The sequence below is a fragment of the Triticum aestivum genome, chromosome 5B, assembly GCF_018294505.1.
Source record: "Triticum aestivum cultivar Chinese Spring chromosome 5B, IWGSC CS RefSeq v2.1, whole genome shotgun sequence".
NCBI classification, from domain to species: Eukaryota; Viridiplantae; Streptophyta; class Magnoliopsida; order Poales; family Poaceae; genus Triticum; species Triticum aestivum.
In genome coordinates, this window is record NC_057807.1 from 660,866,154 (window position 1) to 660,880,430 (window position 14,277).

General features: G+C 49.7%; 2 protein-coding genes across 2 annotated transcripts; one reads left to right on the plus strand and one right to left on the minus strand.

Annotated features, from left to right (window-relative positions):
* Nucleotides 1-6,175: 6,175 nt before the first annotated feature.
* LOC123113985 (actin-depolymerizing factor 4) lies at nucleotides 6,176-8,108 on the plus strand. Its single transcript, XM_044535332.1, has 3 exons — nucleotides 6,176-6,362; nucleotides 7,335-7,597; nucleotides 7,689-8,108. The coding sequence occupies exons 1-3, from the start codon at nucleotides 6,360-6,362 to the stop codon at nucleotides 7,837-7,839; spliced, it is 417 nt and encodes a 138-aa protein (XP_044391267.1). The 5' UTR covers nucleotides 6,176-6,359; the 3' UTR covers nucleotides 7,840-8,108.
* An 808-nt stretch (nucleotides 8,109-8,916) lies between these two features.
* LOC123113984 (cellular nucleic acid-binding protein homolog) lies at nucleotides 8,917-14,277 on the minus strand. Its single transcript, XM_044535331.1, has 4 exons — nucleotides 14,265-14,277; nucleotides 13,438-13,727; nucleotides 9,869-9,958; nucleotides 8,917-9,708 (listed from the first exon to the last, which is right to left on the minus strand). The coding sequence occupies exons 1-4, from the start codon at nucleotides 14,265-14,267 to the stop codon at nucleotides 9,195-9,197; spliced, it is 897 nt and encodes a 298-aa protein (XP_044391266.1). The 5' UTR covers nucleotides 14,268-14,277; the 3' UTR covers nucleotides 8,917-9,194.

Here is a 14,277-nt window from a genome sequence, read left to right on the forward strand (position 1 = left end):
TGAAAACCACATTTGAACGTTTCAGAAAAAATCTAAAAAAACACGTGATGTCAAAAGGGTGATGTTTTATTGCAAGCAAATTTTCAAGTTGAAACACGTTAAGAAATGTGAGCTATGAAAAAAAAACGCCCTGAATAGTGATGTTACTGCTCGACACTATTCAATGCTGATTTTACTATTTTTATAGCTCGCATCCGTGGTGTGTTTGAACTAGGCATTTTTAACATGTCACATTTCTTAAAGATAGTTTTGAAACCTCAAAAAAACTTTTTCGCGTGGTTTTCATCGGTTTCCATCTAATATTGGTTTTCATATGACATACTGCCCATCGAAAAAAAGAAAAACGTTTTGCAAGCCAACATCATCGGACCGAGTAGTTTTTTTTTGACGGGAAGGCCTTCATGGCTAGCTTTATTTTCTCAAATAAAAGTTACATCATCAACTAAAAAGGTAGATATAAAGTCGGGCGGTGCATCCGACCAAACAAATGGTGGATCAACACGTCCCCGTTGCGCTAGCACATGAGCTACCATATTCGACTCCCTATTACAATGTTCAATAAGGACCTTCCCGAATTCCTGGAGTAAACTTCGACATTCATCTAAAATTGGTGCTGCGACCATTGAGTGTCCAGCGTTCTGGTTTAATGCGTCCACCACCACCAAATTGTCCATTTGGATGAAAATAGAGTTGCAACCTATATTCAGTGAGAGCTTTAGACCTTCCATGAGGGCCGCAGCTTCCGCTGAAACTATGTCAGGGACATGTTCAAGTCTTGCAATGGATACGCATACAAACAGACCATGGTTGTCACGGACAATTGCCCCACACGCTCCTGAGTGGTCATCTTCCGAAAATGAGGCATCAACATTAAGTGCAATCTGACCAGACAATGGTCTTTTCCATCTGTTTAATCTTGGCATCACACTTGGCTTTTCGGCAGCCCGTACAAAGTTCAGGGCCACTGCTTGTATGGCACTGCTAGTTCGGGATGGGGACTGAACTTCCTCATTCCTAACAATCAGACGTCGTTGCCACCACAAGTACCAGCCTGTCACGGCAACCATCTCTGGAATTTGGACCACATCAATATATTGTTCCTGGTTAGCTTTGTCGCATAACAAGGCATCCAGAACTTCAGCGCCAGATTTTCCATCAGTGCATGAGGCGTTTATTCTTTCCAGTAACCCGAGTTGCAACCAAATCTCCTTCGCTCTACCACAACTGAACAACATATGTGATACATCTTCCGCATGTAACTTGCAGATCGGGCATTGGCCGGATGTTGCAATATGTCGGTTAGCCAAAACACCCATACAAGGTACAACATTGTGAAGGCATCTCCATAAAAAGATTTTAACTTTGCTTGGGACTTTCAAACTCCACAGCTTTGCCCAAAACGGATGCTGAGCTGATCCTCCTTCGTACATTGGACCGGAATTGGAGTCAATGTAATTATCTTCCCACTGTCGGTAATAAGCTGATTTTACACTGAAAATTCCTGACTTGGTGAGGTGCCACGCCACGAAGTCTTCAATGTCATCCTGGTAAATGGGGATCTAGAGTATGCGATCGGCATCAATGGGCCAGAAAATTTCATGCACAAGTGCTTCATCCCATGCACCTGACACCGGGTCAATTAACTCATGGACTCTAGTCAGGACACAATTACCTCGAAAAGTTATGATCTTTCTTGAACAGCTAGAAGGAATCCAACTGTCCTCCCAGATATTAATTTTGTGACCACTTCCCACTCTTCAAATGCATCCCTTCTTAAAATTCTGGATACCCGCCCATATACTTTGCCAAGCATAAGAAGATCCCTTCTTCAATTTACAATTTAGAATGTCACCACTTGGGTAGTACTTTGATCTTAGTACTCTTGCGCACAAAGAATCAAACTGATCAATAAGTCGCCAACACTGTTTCGCGAGCATCACAAGATTAAAGCAATGAATGTCTCGAAAGCCCATGCCACCTCTATTCTTTGGGACACACATCGTCCACCATGCGAACCAATGCATTTTGCGTTGATCTTCTCCGTCACCCCACCAATAGTGCGAAATTGCGTCAGTGATTCCCTTACAATTTTTTTTGGGAATTTGAACACGCTCATCGCATATGTTGGGATAGCTTGAGCCACCGCCTTTATCAAAGCCTCTTTGCCGCCATAGGATAGTGTCCTTTCCTTCCACCCATTAACAATTTGCTGAATTCTCTCTATGAGATGTTTAAAACAATCCACCCTATCAACCCCGATAATTGACGGCAGCCCCAAACATTTGTCAGAGAGGGACTCTGTCATAATATCCAAAATTTGGCACACCTCCACCTTAGCATCAACATCAGTATTTGGGCTGAAAAAAATAGATGATTTAGCAGCACTAACCATATGTCCTGAAGCAGAACAATAATCATCCAGAATACTCTTCAGTGACGCGGCGTCGGCTGCATCCGCCCTCATCAAGATAAGTGAATCATCAGCAAATAATAAGTGAGATATCGTAGGTGAATCACGACAAACCTTGACCCCATTGAGATTGCCCACTTCCTCCTCATGTGCGATTAGAGCAGAGAGGCCTTCAGCACATAACAAAAACAGGTAAGGGGATAGAGGATCCCCTTGCCTAAGGCCTCTACTTGGGCTGAACGGGTTGGTTTCATTTGAGTTGAATCTCACCTTATATTCAACAGAAGACACACAGGCCATAATAAGTTGAACCCATCTCACATCGAATCCAAGCTTGATCAAGATAGCCTTCAGAAAAACCCACTCAACACGGTCATATGCTTTGTGCATGTCAAGTTTGACTGAACATGAACCAACCTTCCCTTTCTTCTTCTTCATGCTGTGAAGACACTCATATGCAACAATGACATTATCAGTTATGATGCGGCCAGGAACAAACACACTTTGGTTTTCACTAATTATCTCTGGAAGAAATACTTTCAAGCGCGCTGCCAACATCTTTGCAATGACCTTGTAGACAACATTACATAGACTTATGGGCCTGAATTGGGAAACAGTTTCAGGCGTGTCCACTTTTGGGATTAGAACGATAGTGGTGGTGTTCCATCCCTCGGGGATCACCCCACTATTAACCGCTTGGAGCACCTCCCTCACAAGATCATCCCCAACAAGATGCCAATTTTTTTATAAAAAATAGCATGCAACCCGTCTGGGCCTGGAGCTTTAAAATCTCCAATGCTAAACAATGCGCGCTTCACTTCCTCAGCAGTATATGGTGCCAGCAAGGCCTCATTCATGTACGGAGTAACTTTCGTTTTGACTTTATTCAAGACTTCAACTTTCGGTTCTATCACTTCAGATGTGAACAAGCTCCGAAAATATGCATCAATTAAACCTCTCATTGCTTCGTTATCTTCTCTCCATGCACCATTTACATCCATCAATCGACGAATAAAGTTTCTTTTCTTTCTCGCCGTCGCAAAGTTATTGAAGAAGTTGGTGTTACGGTCACCATTTTTCAACCAGTTCTCCCTACTGCGTTGTATCCAATATATTTCCTCCTTCTCCATTGTTTCTTCAATTTCAATAAGCAACTCCCTTTGCCGATCTGCCGACTCATCAGTGAGTGGCCCTAACCGCAAAGAATACAGCTCCTCCTTTAGCTTCTTAAGCCGACGCTGGGGGGATTTAAGAACCTCCCTATCCCAAATGTGTAAGTCTGCATGCACTGATGCGGTACGGTCTGCTAATGATCGCAGGCCTGCAGAATTTTCCCACGCCTTAGTTACCTTATTCGTGACATCATCTTCTTTGAGCCAGCTTGCCTCAAACTGCTTTGAGTATTACGCTGTTGACTATCCACATCCACCTCTCCTTCTAGGTTCAACACAAGAGGCCTATGGTCAGACTTAATATGTGGTGTGTTGGTCACAAATGCATTCGGGAACAGACCATGCAAGCTCCCATTGCAGACCACTCTGTCAAGTCGTTGACGCAGCCGTCTCCGGCGCCATGTAAACTGATCACCCACCGCTCCCATATCCTCCAACTCGCAGTCAACCAATGCATCACGGAAGTCCTACATCATGCGTGTCGGCCGCGGGGCTCCTCCTTCCTTCTCATGCGAATAAAGAATTTCGTTGAAGTCTCCCGCGACAACCCAAGGTGCATTATAGTGAGTATGCAGGCCGCGCAGGTACGTCCACGACAGATGCTTGTCCTCCCATCTAGGTTCTCCGTAGAACCCGGTAAAACGCCATAGCTCTTCTGGCAGCGAGCCCACCATTACATCAATAAAGTTCTTGGTTTTTGCCACCACTTCAATCGCATTTGGGTTCCGCCAAAACAAGATTAGGCCGCCACTAGCGCCAACACTTTCAACCACCTCAAGATGGTCCATCCTCAGTTTCTTCAACAGTTTCTTTGCCCTTGCTGTGTTCAAATGTGTTTCGGACAAGAAAAACACATCCGGCCCCCATTGCTTCTGGATGTCCAGAAGCGCCCTCTCCGCCGCGGTGCTGGCCAAACCGCGGCAGTTCCAGCATATGATTTTCATTGCGTCCGGCGATCCTCCTCACGGGAGGTCGCCGATGGCTCATTGTTTGTTTCACTAAGCTCTGATCTATGCCTTTTCTGATCATGTATCTTCTGCGGGGTGCTCATCAGATTCTTGTCAATAGGTTCCATGGCTATATTCTCTAATAAGCTCACTTTATCAGATACAAAACCTGGAGGGGGCGCCGAGGCCAGCACCCTCCCATCATTGAATGTACCGTCTTGTCCAATAAGTCGTTTCCTAGCAATAGGAACAATTGCACGAGCAGGGCGTTCAGGGATCTCCCCTAAATCCAAGTCCATGTTTTCCTGCAGGCGCGGATCACCTGCTGCACCTCTACCTCTTCCAAAGCCTCCTCCCCTTCCTGCAGCAGCTCCACCCCGGACAAAACCACTACCAGTTCCTCCACGGTCGCCTGAGTTATCAAAGTTTACTAGGAGCCATTCACCCCACTCACACTCTTCGGGCCTGTGGATCCCATCACCACATTCAGTCACGATGTGCCCAATCAAACCACAAAAGTCACAAAAATCAAGGAGCTTCTCATACTCAACAGCATACTTCTTCTTCTCTTTGAGAGTCAAGGGGACGAACCGAACCAGCGGAGTATTCAGCATTAGAAAGACACGAGCACACAAGTATCTCGCAGGATTCAGACGCCCCTCATTCACTACAACTTTTATGGGTGGAATCCCAACTTTTCGAGCAATCTTTTCTGCCAAAGCCGTGTTCTACATCAGACCTTCAGGAATCCCCATAATTCTGGCCCAGACTGGGATCCTATCCAGCTTGTAATCTCTGACATCAAATATACCATCATACTCTTCAATCACAACAGCCGCGTTGCGGAAAACCCAGGGACCGCCTCCCATCACTCGGTTCCAGTCGCCTAGGCACATGAATTGGGCAAGAAACAGGTTGGTTTCCACTGGCTTAAACGTCACTCCTTGGGCAGAAGCCCACGCATTGCGCATCGCCTTAAACAAGGCAACATGAATGAAGGGCTTCTGTGTATGAACCCTAAAGATCCCTATCCAGCGAGTCTCCTGAATCAGCCCTTCCACTTCACCTGATAGGTCTAGTTCCTCTTCTTCTTCACCATGGAGATTCAACCCGCTAAACCTGTCCTCAAGATTTGGGGCGGATCCACTGCTGTGGCCCTCCCCGCTGCTACCTGGAACCCCTCCTGCTGGGTTCTCTGTCGCCATTGAATCGCCGGTACACGCTAGCACCTTCGATCTACAATCTCCACGCAAGGGGCGACCTGGATCGATGGGAAGATGGACTCTGTCGGGCGCGCCGCCAGAGGAAGCAGGGGAACCCTAGCGGGAGCCAGGGGAAAAAAACTCGCAGTCTCTTACGCACGAAGTTTTCTTTGTGCGGGAGCATCGGACCGAGTAGTTAGTAGCGAATGTTTCCTGTTTTGAGTACTACGATTACCGTTTTCTTTGTTGGGCAGCCGTACGTTTTTACCCACGCGGCCAGGCCAGACGACAGTCAGTCGTAGCACGCAAGAAGCGGTGATTTGCCACGCCGCGGGCCACAAGGAGCAATCCCGCCCCTCCATCTCGCCATCCGACGGCCACGGATGCGCGCAGGGCAGGCGGCCGCAAAAAAGGCCGATCCCGTCGCTAGCCGACCACGAGCGGAGCCCGAGGCGACGCCCCGACGACTCCCCCCATCAAAAGGGGGGCCGGGCGAGGCGAGCGAGCAGCAACTCCAACAAGCTACGCAGCACACAACCCTCTCCACCCCCAGCAATCCATCCATCCACCCCACCCCCACCCCCCTTTCCCCTCCCCTCCCCGGCGGATTCCCTCCCCGAGCTCGGCAATGGTACGTCTTCGTCCTTCCCCCGACCCCCCTCCCCCGCGCCGGGTCTGCGGTCTCCGCGCGCCGATCTCGCCGCCTGCCCCGCAGATCGGCGCGTGCTCTCCCTCCCCGTAGTTCAATTTTCCTCCGCTCGTCGGTCGATCTGGCCGCCGGTAGAGGAGTACTGGCCCGGACGCCTGGATCGGAGGAAACCGGGGTCGTCCCTTGCTTTACCTCCTTTTTTTTCTGTTTTTTTGCGTCGCCAGCGGTCGGATCGTGGGAGACCCGTCCTGCTCTCCTCGCGAATCTCTTGGGCGAAACGCGCGTCTTGGTCGGTACCACGAGATTTCGCTAGGCGGGGATGGCTGGCCCCTCGGATCCTTGGTTTTAGCAACTTGTAATCGGTAGATCCAGGCTCCACATGATGTATCGTCCATGGAATCTCAGCTGATCTGTGCCGCCACCATGCATCTGCTGCCTGTTATCTAGCAGCACATGTTGACGATGCCGTGCATCTGTGGGTAGCACTAGCGCCGGGCCACCAAAGCATGATTTACAACCTATTGAGCGCCAGTTTTGTCTCCAAGAGATCACTAATCCATGTTCCAGACTATGGTGGACAAGGGTAGAGAGAGATCTGGTAGTGTGTGTTAAGTTGATGGATAAGTCTGATTCAGGTGGTTGCAAGTGAAAACTGTCTGCCGTGCACAAGATTAACAAAAATTAGTACATGTAGCTCCTGATTTCAACTTTTGTTGGACTGTGACATGTTGAGCCCTTTGGCATTTCCTTTCCTAGTTCATGACATTGTAATGAATTTTGGCTTCAAGCACCTATGGGGTAGTGCTCTCTTCCATTATCTAGTAATAGAAGACTAAGCGCAAAGGGGTTCCTTGAGTTGTATGCTTACTTAGAGTCTGATGTTGTTCAAGTGGAATTGAGGTTGCATTGTCTGTGTAGCTATGATATCTATCGTGACTTTGTTTATGCGCCCAGGCAAACGCTTCATCAGGAGCTGGGATCCATGATGACTGCAAGCTGAGGTTCGTGGAGCTCAAGTCCAAGAGGATGCACCGCTTCATAACCTACAGGCTGGAGAACCAGAAGGAGGTCATTGTGGACCAAACTGGGGAGCGTGAGGCAACCTATGAGGACTTCACCAAGACCCTCCCTGAGAACGACTGCCGATTCGCAGTGTTTGACTTCGACTTCACCACCCCGGAGGATGTGCCAAAGAGCAGGATCTTCTATATCTTCTGGTATGTTCTTCTCCATTCCTTGCATTTCCATGCATGGTTAGTTCACATCATCCAAAGTGCTTACGGGGTACGTTGTGCCTGAATTCGAAAGGTCCCCCGACACGGCAAAGGTGAGGAGCAAGATGACGTACGCGAGCACCAACGAGAAGTTCAAGAGGACCCTGGACGGCATCCAGATCGAGATGCAGGCCACCGACCCCAGCGAAATGAGCCTCGACGTGATCAAGGAGCGCGCGCACTAAGGCAGATCATCCAATGCCCTCGCAATATGGATTTATGTCAAATATAGATTTGGCGGTGTGACTCTTGAAACTTTCTTGATGATTTGTGGCTTTGTTACCGTGTCGAAAGGCCCTCCTCCCGTGGCCCGTGTGACCACGGAGGGCTTGCTCTATCATGTAATCTGTTCTTTTTCTTGTGCCCATTGATATGCCGGGCCTTATGCTGCTGCACTGCACTGTTCTTCCAAGTTACGGTTATAAATAATTAAATGTTCTGTTTGGATTCGTCAGAAGGCTCGTGTGTAATTCGGCATGGCAGTCTATCTGCATATCTGTTGGATATGATCTCGAGCGTGTCTTTTTGTCGGATGAAATTTCTGTTGTGTGTTAGCTCTGTTGCTGTGCTCTACCCACCGCACCAACATCTTTTGACTGTGTTAAACAGTTGAAGTGTGTGCTATATAAATAGGATATGATGCTGATGGCGACCATGATGCCGAGAGAAAGCAATGGGCATGAGGCAAAGCATTCAGCATTTGTACGCTAGATTAATTTAGTGCTTTGCTTGGGGCCTGTGAATGCAACCCTTCTTCAGGTCCAATCATTTATCAGATAACCAGACAACAAGAATTTGGTGAGAAACGAGAGGATTTCTTTCCCCATGTTCCAAAAAATCGCACTTGAAATCATGAAGCTGCGGAAATCAATTTTCACACCAAAAGGGAATAATATAAGATTTTTAATATGGCAGTTGCCAACAGCCCAAGGAAATTAACAGTATTTCGACGAAAAATTGCTGTGCTCGTTTCCTACAAACCGAATACATCTGCAGGGAACTTTCCTCTGGAATCCCTCATTCCAACTGCAGAAACCAAATGAGCCCCATGTGCTCGGATGTCATCTCAAAGGCAGCCAACTTTTCTTGTTCCTGATGTAAAATACGTATGAAGAAACAGCAAGGAAGGCCATCACCGCAAAGGACAGTCAACATCTGCAACCCCAGAACACGATATGCATCCAACAACCCTCGGAAACTTTCAACTCAGCAGAGCAGAGCACGAGGCAGGCAGACCGCGGCAACGAAACGAGCTCCTCAGGTAAACTCGAAAGCGTGTCACATTGATATAATAATCTGGTCTAACCATGGCAGTTCATATAAACGACTCTTTCTCGGCCCAGTTCAGCAGAGTTACAAAGCTACACCATAAACATTCATTCCACAACAACCAACACCCAGGGAGCGAGCAAGAAGGGCATGCACCGACCAAGCAAAAAACGGTTTCGGCGTCGTCCGCCGAAGCTATCTAAAACAGGAACCAACCAACGAACGGAACGAGGGCGGGGTGCTTCAGGCGCCAGGGCCACCCCCGAATCCATCAGAACCGGCGGACGCCGCGGTCGAAGACCCTGGCCGAGGGGCACTCGTATGACATGTGGCCCCTGCCGCCGCAGGTGTCGCAGATGATAGTCGCCATGCAGTTGCGGCTGATGTGGCCTGGCTGGCCGCACATGCGGCACGAGATGTCGCGGAAGGGGCCCCCGTGGATCTCCGAGGCCAGGGTCGTCGTCTTCGGGCAGGCACGGGCCAGGTGGCCCGACACGTTGCAGAGGTTGCAGACGGGGTCATTCTTGCACTCGCGGGCGATGTGGCCTGGCTGGCGGCAGTTGTTGCAGGCGCGGTCGTTGGTGCAGTCGACCGCGATGTGTCCCGGCTTAAAGCAGTTGTTGCATAGCTTGGCGTTCGACCCTGAGGCGGGACAGTCACGCGCCATATGCCCCGTCTTGCTGCAAGTGTGGCACAAGGCCTCGTTCTTGCATTCAGTGGCAATGTGCCCAGACTTCTTGCAGTTCCAGCAAACTGTTTTGGAAGTGCATTCTGCTGCAAAGTGCCTGACAAAAGATATATTTAAACAAGAGCTATGGCCCAACTTTCTAGAAATTAGCCAAAAGGGACAAGCAATAATCGAGAGAACTGCATACTGATCCCCGCAAAGTTGAAATAAGTACAGGTGTACAAGTACAGTAAGAGTGCGCTGAAAGTTCACTTTACCCTGGAAGATTACAATTATTGCAGGTAGAAGCAGATGGGCAATCCCTAGCAATGTGGCCAGGTCTCCTGCAGTTCTTGCAAATAATATCCCTGGAAAATCATTCAAGTTAAACATGGCCATTTTTCCATCAAAGGATGACAGATATATTATGATGATGACAAAAGTATAATATTTCCATAACTCACTAACAAAGAGCATATCAAGATAAATATTTTCCCTATTCCACTGGAACCCAGTGATTTGCGTGCATGTACAGTGGTTGATAAGGCAGTCTTATCTTAAGCGCGCCACGTAAGCTAGAGATGGCAAATAAAATATGGACAATGGGTGATTTCTTAGTCTTATCTCTAATAACTAGATATACCTAAATATGTGCGGAGAGATATCGTTGCTAAGAGATCATCTCTTAATTAAGAGACCGTAAGCCTTTTTTTTTGAAACGCGGTCTTTTAGGGCCCGATTCATTAAAAAAGGTAGTAGAAGAGAGTTGCCTAGTTAATTAATAGAAACCCGGGCAAAAACCGTTACGACACGTCCCCAATAGGGCACCATCAACACACACACCGACCCTGGGGCCGCACACCAGATGAGCCGCCCGCTACGTCACCCGAGTAACTCCCTACAACCAAAACCGAAGCCGCCGCTCTAGCATCCACACCGATCCCGAGGCCGCACACCAGGCGTGCCGACTGCTCTGCCACCCGAGCAACCAAAGCCGACACTATACAACCATCTTCGGAGCCGCCGCTCCTGCGTACAGATGAAAATCACACACGCCGACCCCGAGGACGCACACCAGGTGAGCCGCCAGCTTCGTCACCCGAGCAACCGGAGCCGATACCGAACAACCAGATCCGAAGCCACTGCTCCGATCTCCACGCTGACCCCGAGGCCACACACCAGGCTGGCCAACGACACTGCCACCCACGTGACCAATGCCGACACCCCTCCATGACGACGAGATCCGGAGCCGCCGCTCAGACTTCCACGCTGGCCCCGAGGCCACACACCACCAGAGCCAATGGCTCGTCCAAGCCAAGCCACTCCAGAACGACGCCTCCAAGAAGGAACGCGACACCAGAGCGCCGCCATCGTCCGCTCCAGGAACCTGGAACTAGGGTTTACCCCGAAGTGCGAGAGAAGAGATCGTAGGCCCTCGAACAACGACACCTACAAGAAGGTGCGTGGCGCCAACAAGCGTCGCCATCGTCGGCTCCGGCCAAGGCCAGAGCAAGGCTTTCGCCCTGAGAAGCCAACGAAAGCCCTCCCCTCAAAACGGCACATGGGAGCCACCGCCCGCCTGAACAACCACCCACCTCCAAAGCCCGGAGTCACCGATGAGAACAGCCCCGCCGCCGCCACCTGCACCACGCAGAGCCGCCGACTAGGCTACCCCATCACCACTGCAGGAGTCAGAACTAGCCACGGCTGGTCAGATCCGACGCCCCTCGCAACAGCTACAGCCAACCCACCAGCCAGCACCAAGTGTCCCTCGTGCGACCGAGTGCCGACGCTACCGCAAAGTACCAACGCCCCCGAGCTCCAGCCATGGCGCTACCCACGCAGCCACCACGGCCGCCGTCGCCGAAGAAGAGGTCCGGGGCGGCCACCCTGGCGTCCGAGCACCACCCGCCATCACGGCCTCATATCCGCCCCGCTACAGCAGCAACAGCACATCCATGCACGCTCGCCCCCGCGTGCATCGGTCCTTGTTCGCGACCCCATAAGGTAGATCCGCAACGCCAGCCTCAAGAGCGCCCGTGTCGCACCTCCAGTGCAGCCACCCGCGAGCGGAGACATGCCCGCCAGCCTTCGAGGGCCTTAGCCCGCACCTCCTGCCGCAGCCACCGCACCGCTAGAGGGGCCGTTGTTGAGCAGCAGAAGCCGCCCCCCATGCGGCCACCCGCCGGATCCACGCAGCCAGAGCCGCCAGGGGCTGGATCTAGGCCGCCGGAGAAGCCGTTGACTCGCAGCACCTGTGCCCCCATCCACCACCTGCGCACGTGGGGAAAGCCACCGGCCGCCGGGGGGCTTTGCCCGCTGGCTTGCGCCGGCGGCGCCGAGAGGGAGGGAGCGGATGGGGGTGGCGGTGGGGCCGGCACTGGGTTCCGCCCGTGCCGCTCCTAGGAGCGACGCAGGGGCGAGGAAGGTGGAACCGCAAGCCTTTTTTGGGTTTCTCCCTCCTGCACATCAGCCTTTATCCTACAGGGCGCTCCAAAGATAGCACCATTGTACATGCCCTTCAGGCTTTGCTCTTTGATGTGCTTTTTCAGTGGATTACGGAGTACTAGCAGTAACATACACCTTAGTAAATCTATAAAGTAGTGTGCTACAAGTTATAGATGGGGGAGGGGGGTCCACACCATACAACGTAATGCAGTGAGGGTGGTTTAATGGTATTATAGAAACAACACAGACCTGTTATGGCATCATACTGTAGGGACATGGAAACATCACATTCAATTCATGCTTCCTGATACCAAGTTCCAGTTGTTTCTCAGATTGATACCAGAGCAATATTGTTGAAAAATATTGGATTCATAATAATAATGTGTTTCTTATTAGTTACCCAACTCTACTTAGTCCCACCTATTCAAATCCTACTATATCTAGCAAATTTGTTCCTAAGTCCATCGAGAGAGACTTTGATACCCATCTAACAGCTTCCCCAGAATCCAGGCTAGAAACTTGAGAGATACCCAAAAGGTACGTGTTAGCCTTGACAGAGGAAGAGATAAGTGACGTCGGCAAGTAAATCACATAAAATTGAAAAATTCTACCCTGACAATTTGACTGACCAGATAAAAGGCAACTGGGGCTGGTTGTGGTGGTCCAGCTAGCCCATGTAGCACACTTGAAGACAAGGGTGCTAGGCATATATATCTCTAGAGATTATCCATGGTTCATTCACCATATACCAATACCATTGGCATTGCCAGAAATAAACCAGGCAGCCAATTTTCTAGAGATATGCATTTCCCTGTGTGGTTTAGTTAATGCAAAGCTATTTGGATAGTAACTTCGTCAGACTAAAACCTATTAAAAAGAACACCAACATGCCTCCAATACCAGTTGACCAACTAAAGATGCTTAAATAAATCAGACAAGCACAGTAGCTATTTTTCACATATATATTAACACTTCCATGACAAGTAAATAAATAAATAACATGTTGATTCATCATTCTATTTTTCCACAAGTGTGCTAGCTATGGTGTGTCGAATTGTCAATACCCACTCCAGTGCAGAAGAGCGGGCAAATGATACACTACTGGACAGCCAACGATGCGTGAACTTGTGCTGCAGTTGGTATTCCAGTGAATATTTCAGGTAACATAAACACTCAATGTAAATCCAAGTCAGCATAACGTATTTTGCAAGCAAGCTTCTAAGAAGACAACATCAGCAGGTGCACAACACTACCGGACAGCCAACAATGCGTGAACTTGTGCTGCAGTTGGTATTCCAGTGAATATTTTAGGTAACATAAATGCTCAATGTAAATCTAAATCAGCATAATGTATTTTGAAAAAAAAGCTTCTAAGAAGAAAACATCAGAAGGTGCGCACCTGTAGCTACGACGTTCACTGCGACGAGGAGGACTACGACCACGACGAGGTGGGCTACGGCTGCGGCGAGATGAACGCTCGCTGCGCAGCCTATCTCGCCGAGGGCTTCGGCTTCTGCTCCGGCTGCGACTCCTGCTCCTGCTCCTGCTCTTACTCTTGCTGCTGCTCTTGCTTCTGCTCCTGCTCCTGCTCCTACTCTTGCTCTTGCTTCTGCTCCTGCTCTTGGCCCTACCCGCGCTCTTGCCACTGCCGCTGCTGGCACTTGGTGATGGACTCACCATAACTTGATCCTAGCACATGAATTTCAAAATGAACTCCAACGGTCAGACTAGAAACAAATCCAGGGAGAAGGCAAAATCATGTCTACCAACATAATTAAATAACACCCATGTTAAAGGGCATGGACACAGACGCGTGCGTCCAACACCATACATGTTGAGGTACATGGGTTTCACCATTCTCCAGAAACTACAGGGACAAGGGAGAGGGGGCACCATGGTTACACAAATATTTCAATCATAATATGCAACCTGGTTTCCATCGACTTCGCTACCCCGAGACAAGATAAGCTGCAAATGTTAAAATGTGCACTAAATAAGCAGCGTGACAATCAACAAACAAAGCTCTAGCGCCCGAGAGGAGACCCGTATCCAAATCTACCAGCATATATCCAATTCAAACCTAGGATTCAACAGGGAGTTTCATTTCCAGTAAGGCCTATGCCTGCTACTACTACTACTCGTAGACTCGGCGGCCGCCCCGGGTCGGACGGCGACGGCGACGGCGCGCGAGGAATGAGGCGGTCCAGGGGAGGGGAAGGGGCTCACCATGGCTCGGGGG